General features: G+C 44.3%; 1 protein-coding gene across 4 annotated transcripts in view; it reads left to right on the top strand.

Annotated features, from left to right (window-relative positions):
• MBTPS1 (membrane bound transcription factor peptidase, site 1) overlaps nucleotides 1-17306 on the top strand; it is a 54377-nt gene that overhangs the window by 22371 nt on the left and 14700 nt on the right. For 2 of the 4 annotated variants that reach the window (XM_066582230.1, XM_066582231.1), the window contains exons 10-14: nucleotides 8741-8892; nucleotides 11684-11845; nucleotides 12689-12833; nucleotides 12916-13104; nucleotides 15669-15838. In XM_066582230.1, the coding sequence (XP_066438327.1) occupies nucleotides 8741-8892; nucleotides 11684-11845; nucleotides 12689-12833; nucleotides 12916-13104; nucleotides 15669-15838 (818 nt within the window). The remainder of the gene's footprint in view (nucleotides 1-8740; nucleotides 8893-11683; nucleotides 11846-12688; nucleotides 12834-12915; nucleotides 13105-15668; nucleotides 15839-17306) is intronic. The other 2 variants (XM_066582232.1, XM_066582233.1) reach the window with 2 other exon arrangements.

Here is a 17306-nt window from a genome sequence, read left to right as displayed (position 1 = left end):
GTTCCCCCCCTCCAGTATCTGATCCATTCTCCTGACTCCCCTGTCTTTCCACCCTTGGAAGCCTCTTAGCTTGTTGATTTCTGGCAGGTGTGGGTTATTCCATATGGGGGTATGCTGGGTGCAGCTTTTTATATTGAACATATTTCTGGTCTTCCACCATATTTTATGTGTCATTGTTAGTGTGGGGGCGCTTTGACCGTTTTTTTTAAACGCTCCACGTTCCAGGGTTTCGAGCAGGTGTGACCCCCTGAAAAATTTTTTAAGAATTCTAAAACTAGCATCTTGTGTCTCTTCTGTCTCCCATCCCCTGAGATGCTGCAGCTGTGAGGCCACGAAATACGAGAACGGGTTGGGCAAAGCTAGTCCTCCCTTTTCTTTTGAGTTGTATAATAGCTCCAATTTTATCCTGGGTGTCTTCCCTCCCCATATGAGCTCTCTAAATAATCCCTTGACCTTGTGGAAGAATTTTTGTGTTATCCAGTGTGGGGAATTGTGTATTAGATATAGCAGTTGGGGCATCCATATCATTTTTATTAGATTCACTCTTCCTATGATTGACATGGGTAGTTTCCGCCATATGTGAAGTTTTTGTTTCCATTTTTCCATAAGTGGTTCTAGGTTTATTTTCCCGTATTCGCTGACGTTTTTCGTAATTTTAACTCCCAGGTATTTAATTATTGGGGTGCATTTCAGGGTTAGTTCTCTATTAGCAATTTGCATACCTGGAGTATCTACCGGTAGTATTTCGGATTTCGTCCAATTGATGGTGAGTCCTGAGAAGGCTCCGAATTCTTTTATTGCTAGCATCGCGGTTTCCAAGGATTTTTCCCCATCCCCTAAGAATAATAACATGTCATCCGCATATAGAGCGATTTTTTTTTTTTTTTTTTTTTTTTCCTCTATATTTCCTCTTCTGAATCCCACTATTTCCTGATGTGCTCGAATTTTGCATGCCAGGGGCTCTATTGCAAGCGCAAACAGCAGTGGCGATAGTGGGCACCCTTGCCTTGTCCCTCTATGTAGTGGGAAGGCTTCTGATGACCCCCCGTTAATGGTCACATCCGCCTCCGCTCCAGCATATAGAAGTTTCACCCGTTGCACAAATATTGGGCCACAGCCCATTTTTTCTAAAACCTTCCACAAGTATTGCCACTCGACGCTATCGAACGCCTTGGCCGCGTCTAATGAGCATATGGTTCTATCTCCGGTGTTATCTACGGGTATTTGTAGGTTTAGAAATACCCTACGGATATTCGTTGCCGTTGATCTTGCTGGTATAAATCCACTCTGGTCTGGGTGCACCAGTGTGGATGCCACTTGTGATAGCCGCTTTGCCAGAACTTTTGCTATAATTTTGACGTCCGCGTTTAACAGCGATATTGGTCTATACGAATCCATCGACAGGGGGTCTTTTTCTGGTTTTAGCAGAATTATTATTTTTGCTTTTCGCATTGTTTGTGGCAGTTCCCCTTCCTTCTCCGCCCCCACCCATGTCTCTAGAAGTTGTGGTAGTAAGGTGTCTGCGTGTTGTTTATAAAATTCTATTGGGAAACCATCCTCCCCTGGGGCCTTGTTATTTTGCATGTCTTTCACCGCCTCCTGCATCTCCTCCAAGTCTATTGGTGCATCAAGGAACTCTCTCTGTTCCTCTGACAATTTACGTGTTCCTATGTCCGCTAAGTATTCCTCGATTTGTTCCCCCGTTTTTTCCAGTTTCGAGGAGTACAAAGAGGAGTAGAATTCACGTGCAGTCTCTCTTATGGCTGTTGTATCCCTGACAATCTCGCCTTGTGTGTCTTTTAGTTCAATGATATACGTGGGGCTGGTTTGTGCTCGGGCAATAACTGCCAGCATATGTCCCGTTTTTTCTCCCTCCTCGTAATATGTCTGTTTTCGGAACCCATTTTTAGTTGCCGCCGTGTCTAGTACATAATTATTAAGGGCCTCTTGAGCTTGTTTCCATAGGTTGAGTGCTGTTACTGTTTTCTCTTTTATATAGTTTTCTTCCGATTCTTTTAGTTTGTCACGTATTTTTTGTCCTCTATCTCTATGCCCCTTTTTCGCCTGCGTGATTTGTTGTATGTATACCCCCCTCATATATGCCTTCATGGCCTCCCAGCAGACCGTCATACTTGTGGTACCCTTATTTAGTGTAAAATATTCCTCTAGTGTCGTTTTCACTATTTCCTTGTTTAATATATTTAGCCAGTGCGAGTTCAGATTCCATCTCTTTTGGGGGTGACTATCGGTGTTGCTATGTTGTATGTCCAGGCGTAGTATGGAATGATCAGATACCATTCTTGGCAGATATTCTATCCGGGTTATATCTCTATATATCTGGATATTCCCTACCGCTAGGTCTATTCTAGATAAACATTGGTGTGTGGATGAGTAGCAGGAATATTGTTTATGTGTGGGGTGCCGTGTTCTCCATATATCTATTAATGATATTTCTTTTATTAGTTTACCTAATGGTGTTAGGTTCCTTTCTTCGTTTACGCTTCCTGCCCTTAGTCTGTCCTGTGTAGGGTTAATGACCGAATTAAAGTCGCCTATGATAAGGACTGGGATGTCCGGTTTGTCTGCTATGAATCCTATAACTTGCCGCATTGTCGTGTTATTGTATGGTGGTGGGATATATACTGAAGCTATAATGCATGTATAATTGTATATTCTGCAGTGTAGGCATATGAAGCGGCCTTCCGGATCGATTTTTCGTGATAGGCATTTAAACGGTATATTTCTATGAACCACTATGCTAACCCCCCTGGAGTACCAAGTGTGTGTGGAGTGGAAGCTCTGTCCCATCCCTCCTATTTTGAGTGTGTCCGTATTTTCTTTTGATAGGTGCGTCTCCTGCATACATATAATAGCCGGGCCTTGTTCCTTAATGACTTTCAGTATTGCTGATCGTTTTGTCTGGTCGCTCATACCTCTCACGTTCCACGATACGACCCTAATCTTACTACTCATTTTTTGGGTTTTTTGTTTTTCGCAGGATTATTTTCTGTGTGTTACCACCCCTTTTTGTTTTTGTGAGTGAGTCGCACTGGGAGGACCCCCGTCTCAATATTTGTGTCTCCCCCATGTCTCCCCGTATATGTGTATGTGTACTACTATTTGTTCTCCGCAATGGGCCTCTCCAGCAACATTTTGGTTTGGCCCCCCACCTCCGCCAATACATACATTTATTCACCTTTGCAATGCAGATTTTCGTTATTTGCAGTATACTATTCAACCGTACAATTACATTAACATTTCTTCCCCTTATCCCTCCCTGAACCATTTTTCTATCGTTTAACCTTATCCCTTTTAACTGTATACTATCTAGTATTTCCCAACTATGCGAGAGAGAGACCAAACAACAAACATCCCCAACACATAACTCACTGATCCGTTGTCTCATCGGATCGGGGTACCAGTCCTCCATTCTCCTACGCGATGCATCCTGTCGTCCCAGGAGCTCCTTTCAAAAAATTTTCGGTTCCCTTTGTGTGAACATTTCTTTGGGTGCAGCCTCTTCATGGTGACTTGCGCGGCGATCTTCCCCTCCGGATCTGTTCTTCATTTTGATCTATCCAGTGACCTGCGTCTTTTGGGTTTTCGAAGAATTGTGTTGTACCCAGCGCCGCCACTCTCAGTTTAGCCGGGTACAACATCCCATAGGGCACTTGTAGGTTTCGCAGCCGTCTTTTTATTTCTATAAATGTTGCTCGCTTCTTTTGTATTTCCGTAGAGAAGTCTGGATAAAAGGAGATTTTCGCGCCGTTGTATTGAACTTCACCCTTTTCGCGGGCCTTTTGAAGTATGGTGTCACGGTCTCTATAGTGCAGCACTTTTATGAGTATCGGTCTGGCGGGAGCCCCCGGGGGGAGGGGTCGTGTCGGCACGCGGTGGGCTCTTTCGACTGCAAACATCGCGGTTAGGGTGTTTCTTCCGAACAGTTCGGGCAGCCATGTTTCGAAGAATTCTGCTGCGTTTCTTCCTTCCGTCTTTTCTGGGAGGCCCACAATTCTCACGTTGTTCCTTCTTGACCTATTTTCTAGGTCGTCTACCTTGTTCTGTAGATATTGTATGTCATGCAGATTTTTTCCCACGTCTCGCTGCATCGGCTGTATTGCGTCTTCTACGTCGCTTATACGTTGTTCAGTTTCTGTCAGACGCTCTGATATTTTCCTCATATCTTGCCGTAGCAGGTTTACATTACTTTGCATCGCCCCCATCTGCATGTTAAGGTTGTTCAGTGACGCATTGCCTTTAGTAATTTCGCTGAAGATTTCTTTCAGTGTAGGTTCTCTGGCGCATCTATCGCCCTCCTGTCTTTGGTCTTTTTTGGCAGCATCTTCTGTACTTTGATAGGTGTCTCGTGTAGGGCTGTCTGACGTGTTTGCATATTTTGCGCTGTGCATGCAGATGTCTGGGCTGCTTGTACTGTTCATGCTGTCTCTTGCATGATGTTTTTCTGTGTTGGCACTGTTTGCATCATTATTATTGTGGTTGGTGTTGTGGGCATGATTTATGGCTTCTTGCCTGTTTCCAGCAGAGTCTTGTACAGCATGTGGACTGCTTTGTTTGACTTTATCTTTGCTGTGTTTAACAGGCTCCGTTAGTGTATTTACTTTGTCTGCCCTCTCCTTGTCTCTCTCACTTTCTGTGTATGCTGTGCCGGTGACTTCCTCCTCCCCTCCTGCCCCCACCATCTCCGTGCTTCTCTGCAAACTCTCCTGCTCCCCTGTGTCTCCCTTTTGTTGCTTGGGGCTTATGGGGACTTCTTTACTGCCTCCCTCTTCCCTGGCATACCTTCCAAGTTTGCGTGCAGTGTCTGCACTATTTACACTGAGCCGCGGTATGAGTGTTCTCGGCTCCCTCCCGCCGGCGCCATCTTGCCTCTGCCGGCCACCGGCTTCTTCTGCTTTTCCCCGCTCCTTGCCTCGCACCATTATTGCTGCTGTCACTCGTTTCACCTCCGGAGCTTGCTGCTGTGCCTCCGCTGCTGTTTGGCTGCTTTTCGCTGCCTCTGGGTCCCGTTTTCAGGATGGGATTGTCGGGTCTTTCAGGAGCTACACTGAGGTGCGACTTTCTACATCTCCGGCCAGGCTCCGCCCCCCCACGTTTTATTTTAAATAATGCACAGTGCCAGAGTTGTTAATGGGCAAATTACAGTTTGACCCACAACAACAACAACAAAAAAAGCCATCATACAGGTCCTGCATCTGACTGGGTAAGCTCCGTCCCCAATGTCTCCTCGCCCCTCCATGTACAAGCCATCCCTCTCCCTTATAGTTGGTAACCAAACTACCATAGCAGTAAATCTCCTGTTACAGTCCTCATGCTCAGTCCCTAGCAGGCTCTGATCTGGAGTGGACATGTCTCCTCTATATGACATGCCTCTTTACCTTAGTTACCTTGACCTTACCATATAATCCTGTGTCATATCAGGTGTCACTCAGCTGGACACGTCTCTCTCTGGGACACGGCAACATGTCTGTCAGACAGCTCAGCCATACAGTTTACATGGGCTTGTATGACCCCCTTCCGTAGGAGGAGTAATGGGAACGGGGAGAGGCGTATGTGGGAGTTGTGCCTAAGCGGCCTTGGAGACGCTTACCTGCTTAATTACCCTTATCCATCCAAGGAAGAGTCTTACAACTAGAGACTGTACCTAACGTGACTACACGGTTACAGCGAGCATCTGCAGTCCCTTTGCCCTTTCCGTAGGAAGGCAAGAACATTACTGCTGGTCTCCGTAACACACGGCTACAAGTAACCAGCATCGGATGCTGCATTATTCCTCCCATAAAAAGGCATGGGTCCCAGACTGGGTCCGATACAACTGCACAGTTGCAGTCTTATTACCACTTCGTCTTTCTCAGGGCAAGTACTGCCAGACTTTGTATATGATACACCAATAGGCAGTAAGAGTCATGCGCATTTATTTTTCCCATTCCTTAGAGTAAGTGTAGTACTGCTAGAAACTGTCTCACATGCTAACCACTAATAAGGAGAGCTGGCTGCTCCTAGAAGGGGGATCGTGTATTGCTGCTAGAATCGGTATCTCATGCACACAGTGTTGGTGAGCACTTGCATTTTCATTACCTTTTTACTAATGGGGAATTAACATATTGCTGCAAGACCTAATGGAGGTAAAGAACCTCTTTCCCTCCATAACCAGGATAATACTATTCTCTGATCTGTTATTGCGGCATCGGCCATGTTACCCTCTTCTATTATAGGAGCAGTGACATTGCTATTACTGCTAGAAATTGTTTTCATGCTGATCGTGTGGTACTTGCAGGTATTTGGCAGCTACATCACCCTTTTGCGTCATTTTCTATAGGAAGGATCTTCTCCATGCTGCTACACATCCTTTCTGGCTGTTTCTATCCTAAATTCCTACAAAAATCAGCTGTCCTCAATAAGCGGGTCTCTGCCAGTACTTACTGCCGTCTCATCTGTCCATTTGTTTTCTTCAGCTGTACCTCTTAAAGGGACAAGGGCATCACCCTCCCCCTAGGTACCACCTTACCATCAAAAATCGCCTACTTCACAATCTCCAACCTATTCTGTTGTCACAGTAAGCGATCCAGCCTTCATTATCTCTAAGTCCTACAGAACAGCATTACTTGGCAGCTGCCAGTGGACTTCTTGCTTCCTTGCAGGCACTGCGCACAGGCTAACCACACCACCTTTTCTTTTCCGTGAGTCTTAGTCTGGCCATCCTGCTCTTCAGTAATATATCGGTCTTATACAATTTCAGGACTTCTCTGTTTGTTACTTCCCGTCCAGGGTATACGCAGCAGCTTTTGCCAGGATCACAGCTCAAACACATCAATCCTTCTCCTGTCGGCTTTTTTTTGCAGTTCAGCTTTCACACCCATACATGTCTGTGGGGAAAACGAAGGTTTGCACAAACCTGCGTTTAGTTGTTATGCCGATCCCTACTCTTCCAGATTTTGTCCATGTTTAGTTTCATCTCTGGCATGGATTCTCCAGCCTGGTCAATTTTCGAACCAATTTTTACATTACCATAATTTATCATTCTTATAGTACACAACTCCAGTATAGCAGTCTGTTATAAAGCCTATGAAGCTTCATAGGCCACTGTAGCTGGTAGACCCGCATGCCATGTTCAAGCCTCCGCATGCCATGTTCAAGCCTCCGCATGCCATGTTCAAGCCTCCGCATGCCATGTTCAAGCCTCCGCATGCCATGTTCAAGCCTCCGCATGCCATGTTCAAGCCTCCGCATGCCATGTTCAAGCCTCCGCATGCCATGTTCAAGCCTCCGCATGCCATATTCACCCATCAGGACACTGCAATCACATCAGGGGGGGTCCAGTGGGTAGAAGATGGAGCCCCCTCCCTCTCAGCTTTTTACCTGTAACGATCGCAGTGACCGTGGCACATAGAGGAGGCTAAACAGCTGAGATTAGAGGTTTTCCTAATCCCCACTGTCTGAACAGGTGCCAGGCTGTTATCCAACAGCTGAGCACCCGCTTTCCCTGGCACGGGAGTGCCCGGCTTCGGATACTCCTACCGTAAAAAGGCAATTGCATGAGAATAAAGCCCGTTAACTCCCACCATCAAGATGTATGGGCAACTGTTCAGTGGTTAAAATGTTTAATATATCAAAAGTAGTAAAACCTTATGATACCCCTCCATTTAATTTCACACCACTTAGTTTATCACTGGACAACCCCTTTAAACTTATCGATAGCCTATCCTCAGGATAGATGATCAATAATGGATCAGAAGGAGTCTGTCACCATGGAACCACAATGATTGGCTGTTCTCATGGCCTCTGTACTTTTTCACACACCTGATTTCTGCAGGATGCAGACAGCTCTGCTCTCACTACAGTGGCCCGACTTGGTATCGCAGGGCAAGTTCACATTCATTTCAGACAGCTGCAATCTGCTTCTTGCAGAAATCCGCTTGTTGCATGAGCGCATGGCCCTAAACAGGTGATCAGTAGGGGTTCCTGATGACTGACCCTCTCTGATTTATTAATCACCTAGCCTGAGGATGGCCATCAATTGTTTACAACTGGATAACCCCCTTTTTAAAAGCTTTTCAATACGTTATATGGAACCATCTCATACTACTTATCCTGCAAAAAAATCAAGCCTTCGTGTAGGGTTTTGTCAATGGCAAGAAAAAAATGTTACGGCTCTAGGAAGCCAAAAATGGAAAACCAAAAAGCCAATAAAATGGCTGATTAGTTGAAGGAAATGTCCAGTCGAAATGATCTTCTGATGTTACAGATGCATAGAAGATCACCGGAGTAATGTAGTTTGACATGAATAATAACAGAATTAGGACCATGTAGCACTACTTATAGATCATGTGACTGAGGATTCAGTGCAATATTCTGATTGACTTCTATCCCTCTTGATAACTGCTTTAACCCTTTCCAATCCAATTTGTATCCTGGTTTTCCTAAGGGGCTTACTCTTTTTTCTGCTGTTATACAACAGCGCTATATGCTGGCTAAAGCCAGTACTGCATGAGGTGACGTGTTGGATAGGCTCCGACAGCAGAGAGGTTGGCAATATACAGTAAAAACTCCGGACATCTTCCAACATCAGAGCTGCACAGCCTTAAATCATAATGTCTTTAGACGTCAGTCAGTGGATTGGAAAGGGTTAAATGTAAAAATAAATGTGTGATTTAAAAAAAAAATATATATATATAATAAAATAAAATAACTAAATATATATGAATTATTTCATACATTATAGGAACTACCTGGAGGGTATGGCAGGATGAAGCCTGACATTGTCACCTATGGCTCTGGCGTGAGAGGGTCTGGTATGAAAGGTGGTTGCCGCTCCCTGTCTGGCACAAGTGTTGCTTCCCCTGTTGTGGCCGGAGCAGTCACCCTGCTTGTTAGGTAAGTTATTTTCAGTAAATATTGTGCTGTTCTGTAAATAAATCTTCCATATGCAGATAAGTTGGAGTCTGCTGCATGTTTCTTGTGGCCCTGTGTCCTGCTTGCTCTGGGAAGTGCACATTGTGTAGTTCAGTGCAGAACAATGGACCACTGCACTGCTCAATTGTATGATACATAGCTTCTCTTTGAAGAGAGGAAAAAACAAATATTTTGCTATATACACCTATTAGGCTATGCTCACATCTGCTTTCCATTTTTATGTTCCATAGTGGGAGCATAAAAATGGAAAGGGCAATCCCCCCCCCAATGACAGAACTGATCAGACACATCAACTATCCAGTATTTATTATTTTTTAATCAAACAATGTTTATTGAGGCTAACAAGAAGGCCGCTATCGCACATGAACGTGGCAAAACGCCACGATTTCAAATGCGGCACTTGGATGCGATCTTTCAGCCGCAGCTTGCTGCGGCCAACAGCGTGTTTCAGCACACTCCATCATTGTGATGGGTGATGAGGTGTGTTAAACGGGCAAATATAGAAAAGACTCCACTTGAAAATCGCGGTGTTGAAAAAGTGCCATTGAGCGCTGCGATCGAGCACATCTGTGAGGCTCCATAGATTTCAATGGGAGCATTATACCGCGATTAACGCAGCGTTCAAAATGGCTGGTAAATTGTGGTAAAAAGCACCTGTGTGAGAGTCCTAAGAACTGGGTGAAACAGTGAACCATAAATGTTCGCGCTCGTAGGGAGAAACACAGTATTTTAAACTCTAATACAATTTATTAAACTATTAGTGACAATTTAGTAAATTGTATTAGTTTAAAATACTGTTTCTCCCTACGAGCGCGAAAAATGTTTTTTATTTTTTACGGTATCTTGTCACAAGCGCCCTATATTGGTGTTGCTTGCTATGTCTGCAGCTCTCCGTACTCCTACGGATTTGGGATTGAAAGTACCTGCTTTAAGCCTTCCTGGACTACGGGTGTCAGCGTGGTACGTCTAGTCAGATTTACCTCGCTGTGCACCAGGTCAGTGTTTGGCTGTTCAATTACTAAACTCACCTACTTAATTTACTTGGCACATCCTTAACCTACTATTTGGTTTAAGAACTGGGTGAAAAGACTTAGCTGCATCCAATGAAAGTATGTTGTTGCCCGGCCCTCCCGGAGCTGCCTGCAGATTAAGAAACAACCTACGAAAGTTAATGTCTGTGGACTTTATAGAGCATAAACCCGGTTTGATCCAGATGGATTACCGCAGCAGTCGCCCTACTCTCTGTTCACCAAAACCACTGCCACAAACATTGCAATAGCTTATATTCACTTATGCCATGATAACAGTATCAAATGTATAATGCAGCATACCGATAGCACTTCCTAAAGCCATGGTATGTGTGCCAGTGGTAGCCCTTTACCCCACAAGAAAAACAAAACTTCCCAATATAACTAAAAAAAAACAGACTTCCGGTAGTATTGTATCTTGAAGCCACCAGGAAGTACTGGTGGAGACAAGATTGACAGTGGGGTAACGCCCCCTGTATGTGATTGGCTGGACAGCTTGCTGGACTGCAGGTTTTGTCAGGCCACTAAAGTAATTCTGCTGCTGCACTCCTTTCCATCCACTGTGCCCTCTCCAGCCGCGCATTGCCCCAGCTGAAATGGGCTGCACCCCAATTCCTTCATGGCCCCCGTTCCACAAGTGCATTGCCCCAGCTGAAAGCCCCTTCCCCTCTGGCATTACAGAATGCGCCCCCCCTGCGCGTTGCCCCAGCTGAAAGCCCCTTCCCCGCCAGCGGTACAGAATGTGGGCCCCCTCCCGTATTGAAGCGCAGAGTGGGGTCGCCACCAGCGAGCCCACACTGCCGTAAAGCGCAGCACAATGGGTGTTTGACATAGCGGTCGGCACCAGGGGGGGACAGTGACTCGCACACTTCGCACACACCAGGGAGCCGGCGGCACGGGACAGTCCCTTACATGCCTCCCACTGTCCGCACAGTGTGTTACGTCAGCAGGGACGCAACTGTTGCAGTGGACTGAGTTATAGGCAGTGTCCGCAGACAGCAGGAGGGAGGCCGGGGGACAGCCGGTTAGCTACGGTAACTGCGGTGAAGCACAGCACCAGATCAGGAGCTAGGGGTATGACAGGTGCGTTCCTCCACAGAAGCCATGTCAAACCCCTAGCTTCCGGTGGCGTCAAGATACAATAATACCCAGGCTTCCTTCCCTCCCTAAATAAGCAAATGCAAACAAAGCCTAGTGTTCTGTTGCCTTCTCTGAGGACAGTTGGGGCATTATACAAGCGCCCAGCTATGACCAAGCAGCAGTAGATCAAACATCTAATTGTCTCAAAAAACAGCCATTTTTGTGCATAGAGGATAGCAGTCTAGAGGGCAGAAGACCAGAGAGGCCCCCAGCGCTCTTCTCTGCTGCTCAGAGGGAAGACTGAAGGTAATGTCCACATAGAAGCACCCCAGATTCATCTTTGTTCAGCACAACAATTCGCTTTTTACTGCCCGCTTCATGGATTTTTGTTTGTTTATACTTCTGATTTGTAGTCCCTGAACTGGCACACTTTCACTCAGTCTTGTTTGCTTATCAAAGCGCTGCAGTTTGTAGTTTTGGCGAGTTTACCAGCAGGGAGCATTCCCTGATAAAGCAGTCTGTGATCCAATACAGTATTATACAGGCTTCTGATTGGCTCACACAGAGAACGTCTGCTGTTCCAGAAGCTTGAACTCTGAAACACATCTCATGCGATGTTACTAATAACTTTGTCTTTTCTGAAGTACCGTTCAGAAGAGGGAGTTGGTAAATCCAGGCAGCATGAAACAGGCTCTTATTGCTTCAGCACGTAGACTTCCAGGGGTCAATATGTTTGAACAAGGACATGGTAAATTAGATCTACTTCGAGCCTACCAGATCCTCAACAGCTATAAGCCACAAGCCAGGTATTTTTGGAAATATATTAGCTCAACTAGGACTAATATCTATGCTAGCTTGATATTCCTGTACTTCTATCCTTTTATAGCAGCCTTACACTAGAAGGTGTCACACAGGCATAGAGTATTCACACAATAGGCTGTGTATTTACACAACCGAAATATGGGATGACTGTGTATTTAAGCGCACAAAAAAGGTACAGGAGATTTCTCCTTCCTGTATAAAGACGCACGTATCATGCGTATTCCCTGCGTATTTCTACCACTCCCATAGACTTGCATGGGCTATTTTGTTCCGTAATATATAACGTGCGGCGACACCTTTTTTTTAAAATTTTTTTTACATGTTTTAAAAAAAAATAAAAAAAATGCATGCTTGAATACCACAATGCAAACTTATGGGGTTTCAGCACTGTATTATGTGCGTAAAAAAAAAAAAAAAAAAATCACACATAATACGCAGACAAAATATGCTTGTGTGTGAGCCTTAAGACTAATCCTGTGAATATGCCATACATGGTGTATAATATAAGTCCTAATGACCAGAAAGTGTTTTTTCACCTGTGCAGGTTGTATATCTGATTCTGTTTTTTCGGAACTTGTGGAAGGAGCCTACTGTTATGGTGGCTTCTCTACACTGTGTACAGAGAACTGCAAATTCTGCATTCTGCCAGTAACAGACATAACCTAGTACAGTGTACAGCAGTACTGAGCTATGCAAATACAAAAAAAATCAAATAAATAACTTCCCGTTAGTTTTAAGCAAGTTTATGTGAGTCTCTCCTTTTTTCCCTCCTCTTCCCTCCCTTTTGGCTCTTGGTGCATCTATAATAGGATTTTTTTTTCCTCTAGTTTAAGTCCCAGCTACGTGGACCTCACAGAATGTCCCTATATGTGGCCCTACTGTTCTCAACCTATTTACTATGGAGGGATGCCAACAATTGTAAACATCACTATTCTTAATGGAATGGGAGTTACGGGAAGGATAGTGGACAAGGTGAGTTGGTCAAAAATGAGATTGAATAATATTACAGATTTTATATGTTAATTTACTAAACATTGGTTTTTAACTTTTGCAGCCTGACTGGCAGCCGTATCTACCACACAACGGGGATAACATTGAAGTTGCCTTCTCATTCTCGTCTGTACTGTGGCCATGGTCTGGCTATCTAGCAATCTCCATCTCTGTAGCAAAAAAAGCAGCTTCATGGGAAGGCATTGCCCAGGGTCATGTGATGATTACAGTGGCATCTCCAGAAGAAAACGAGGTGCGTACAGGATTAATGACCTTTATGATTTTACTTTAGCAACACTAATCTTTCTATCTGTCTTTTCTAAATGTCATTGTCTTACCTCTGCGCTATTTTGTCAGGCTCTTTAAGGCTCATTTACACGGCAAGATGATCGCTCATGCGGCAGTTTGAGTGGCAGTTTTGAGCCGTTACTTTGCATAAACTCTTGAGTAGCTAATTAGCTACTTAAGAGCTTATTAGTTTGTAAATGAAGGCTCCCGCTGTATACAGAAGACAGTGGGAGCGCTGTCTTCTGCATACAGCTGCTTTGTTCTCTGAGCTCTCAGCTGGTATCCTGCTGAGAGCTCCGAGTGGGGTATGCAGAAGACAGCTGGAGCACTGACTGCTGCTTTGTTCTTGGATTTTTCAGCTGAGGGCTCCGAGCGGGATACCATCTGAAACAATACTATTAGCTGGTATCCCGCTGAGAACTCTGCACGCAGTGCTGATAAGGCTCATCTCTGATTTTTAGCTAGCTTTTTTTTTATGTCTTAAGGCCCATTTAGACAATGATTAAGTGCAGAGGAAAAGGCAATAGGTCACTAGTTATGTCATTCAGGTCAGCGTCTCCTTGGCCTGCACAATGTTGCCAGAAGACAAATGGTGGTTAAACAGAACAAGCATTCTATTGCTGACAGAATCATGCAGGGTTATGTGAAGATGTGAATGACATCACTAATGACCTTTGGGTGTGTGTCTCCCACCACCATTTAAATATATCTTAATGGCCTGCAAGAGTAGTCAATCCGACTTTGAAATGTGTGGCCAATATCATTCAATCTGTTTCCTGGAGTCGCATTCTTCTACTCAACAGGGCTATTACAGCACCTCTTCACACTCCAGTGTGTAGGTGAGATATGTTTGAAAGCTCTGTATAAGTTCTTTGTACAAGTTCTTTGTACACTATAGCAATTTGGTGATGCTGTCGGGCTGCCTGCCTCCATTCATAGTTAAAAGGTAGAATGGTAGAGTTGGAAGGGACCTCCAGGGTCATCGCTTCCAACCCCCCTGCTCAGTGCAGGATTCACTAAATCATCCCAGACAGATGCCTGTCCAGCCTCTGAAGACTTCTATTGAAGGAGAACTCGCCACCTCCCATGGTAACCTGTTCCACTCATTCATCACCCTCACTGTCTCTTTTTTTAAACATTTATTTATTTTTTCCTCTCCAAGTGGTGATTGGCTGCCTGTTTACATGGGCAGATCGTAGTTTTTATTTTTTTTATGCCTACATGATAGGATTGAATTTTCATGTATCATTCAGATCGTGCAGGCATTTATGATTTATCATTCAGAATCCCTCAATCCAGTCGGAATCTGAATGATTGTTCAATGTTAAAGGACCCTAAAGCAGTTGTGCTGCCATGGCAAGTATCACATAACTACAAAGTTGGTGATCATAAACTGATTTGTGGGAGTTGATGGGTGATAAGTTGCTATGGTGTGACAACCCCTGTGTTCACAAGGATCAGTTGTCTGGCCAGATGTTAGATGCGTGGGTGTATTTTTATCACTGAACTGATTACTTAGTTTTTTTTTCTTCTTATACTGGTTTGCCATCTGTAGCTGGAAAAAACGCTCAATGCAGGCGATATACAGAATTACAATAGTGCATTGTCTTGCAGTCAGTGACACTTGAATAGTAATCACAAACCTGCTCTCAAAGGATATGAGTAGGTGTCATGTGAATGGGCCCCTAGGATGCTTTTAAACGGAACGATTATCATTGAAATGAATGAAAGTGAATATTGATCGTTTGGTCTAAATGTGAACCAGTAAGCGAACAATAATAGTTTGCTTTTCACTCGTCCATTTTATCATAAAAATCCTCATTGGCTCGTTCACTCATCATTCGGTTTAAACAGCGCTCCTTTCAGTCCTTCTCATTCACCCATACAATGAATGTGAAAGACTGAATGACTTCTTGTTTAAACGAGCCAGCGATATATCTTCCTGTTTAAACAAAGTGCATGAGAAAATTATGACATCATTCGGCCAATCCAATGGTAAATCTGCTCGTCTAAAAGAGCCCTTGGAGAATCCTAATCTGTACTTTGCTAGCTATTAAAGGGGTATTCCAGAGACTTAAAACTGCATCACAAACATGCTGTCCTTCCTGGTTGCTGCGACCAGGAAATGTGACTGCTGTAGCCAGTAGTGGGCTATCGAAGGTCACTGCTGTAGCCAGTGACTGGCCGCAGCAATCGCATGCCCTGGTCGGCTGCAACCAGGAAGGACAGCGCGTTTGTGATGCAGTTTTAAGTCTCCAGAGTAATACCTTAGTGACCACCAATGCACCTCTACTGCAGTCACTAAGGAGCCTTCTGATGCATACGCTTTTTCACGCTACAGCATTGGAAGCCCCAAATGGGTATCTTGTTCCAGGTATAGTGGAAGCTTAAATGGCCGGGATGCTCCAGAACAACTCCAGAAAAATACAATTATTTACTAAATTTGTCCTCTCTAGAAGCTATTTTAATTGGTTTCTTATCTCCTGTTGATTGCTGTTTTTTTTTTTTCTTGATTAACTTTTGCAATAGAAGAATGGAGATGACCAATTCTCTACAGTTAAACTGCCAATCAAGGTCAAAATCATTCCCACTCCACCACGTAGTAAGAGGGTTCTTTGGGATCAGTACCATAACCTCCGTTACCCACCAGGCTACTTCCCAAGAGATAACCTAAGGATGAAGAATGATCCCTTAGACTGGTGAGTTCATACTATTTCCCATTGTTTTAATATTTCAGCTCTGCTACCTTCACCAGAAGAAGCCTTATGTGTGTTTTAATTTTTGCTGGCCACTTGTCGGCCATTACAGTAAAAAAAGCAGCGCGCTGTCATAAACTATAAGGGCACTAGTTGGCATGTTAGTCATCCATGTGCACACACACAGACAAGGCAGTCTTCTCTGCACAGGCAATCCATCTCATGGCATTGTTGATGTAACAGGACTCCCTGGCAACCAGCTGAATACAGAAGCTGTTAAGCACTGTTTTGAGCTGATTTTAGTTCCCTCTCGCAGTACAGAATTTAACTGTCCACTGAAGGACCCAGACCTACTGGTGGCACCGCGTGCACAGGGCCTTCTGAGGCTGTATATTAGCACGCTTCTGGCACTGTGCTACAGTATATGGTTTATGGTTCAAGGAAAATTTATTTGAAATCTGACATCAAAAAAGTTTTACAACATGCAGTTCAAAAATGAAAAGAGTTATCCTCTATACAGGCAATGGAGAATGTACAGCATACAAATTAAGGAATTGATGGAGAGATTCCGGTATAATTCAATAGCCTTATATAATTCAACAATAGATGAGAAGAACTGAGTGAAGAAGAAAATGGAGATCGGCAGAAACAAGAGAATTTAGTGGTGTCTGACAGTGGCTTAGCCAATAACACATCTATTTCACAGTGAGATTGAAGATGGAAGGCTAGTCTTAGATAGCCAAGTTGAAAAAGCTGGTGGAATAAAAGTTTGAAGTAGCACTGTCCTCCTAAAGATCTAAGCTCTTCCATATAGTTTAGTGACACCAGGGCCTCAACTCACAATACCCTAAATGGGGAGTGACTGACTTCCAGAGTCTAGGAATTATCGGTCTTGCAGCCATAAGAAAATGTCTCAGGAGACCCCTCTGTGAAAATCTTGCATAGTGTTTCGTATAGGGCACAGATGTCCCTCCATAAGGGAGTTACCAGCGAGCAAATATGGAATGTGGTTCTGGTTGCAGCAGAGCACCTCCAGCATAGGTGAGAGAGCACTGGTTACATGTTATGTAGTGTGGGGAGTTCTGTACCGTTGAGAGAATTTTAAAATTCTAAGCTCCTGCAGGCCCTGGAGGTGCCTTCCAACTCCACCATTCTAGGACTCAAACCGGTCAGATCTGCACCTCCTTTTGTCTGTCTGTAAATTCAAAATTTCAACCTAGAATATAAAGTCATATTGCAGACAGGGCAAATGGGGAAGGGCTGCTGCTGCAACCAGTTGCCTCGCAGCTAGAAACAGCTCTGCTATAGGCTAGTGAAGAAAGTGGAAATGCATGATCTCCTGGGACATCTTGAAGAATATTTTATGTATTTCTCAGCTTTATTTGCAGTGTAAGATGGGATGAAAGGAGAAATTGCTGAGATCGCTCTAAAACATAAATGTGTTCAATCCTGCCCTGATGTATTTGTCTTT

Source organism: Eleutherodactylus coqui, chromosome 11 (assembly GCF_035609145.1).
Source record: "Eleutherodactylus coqui strain aEleCoq1 chromosome 11, aEleCoq1.hap1, whole genome shotgun sequence".
Classification (NCBI taxonomy): domain Eukaryota; kingdom Metazoa; phylum Chordata; class Amphibia; order Anura; family Eleutherodactylidae; genus Eleutherodactylus; species Eleutherodactylus coqui.
Note: the sequence above shows the minus strand (reverse complement) of the source record. Positions and strands in the feature narration are given on the sequence as shown.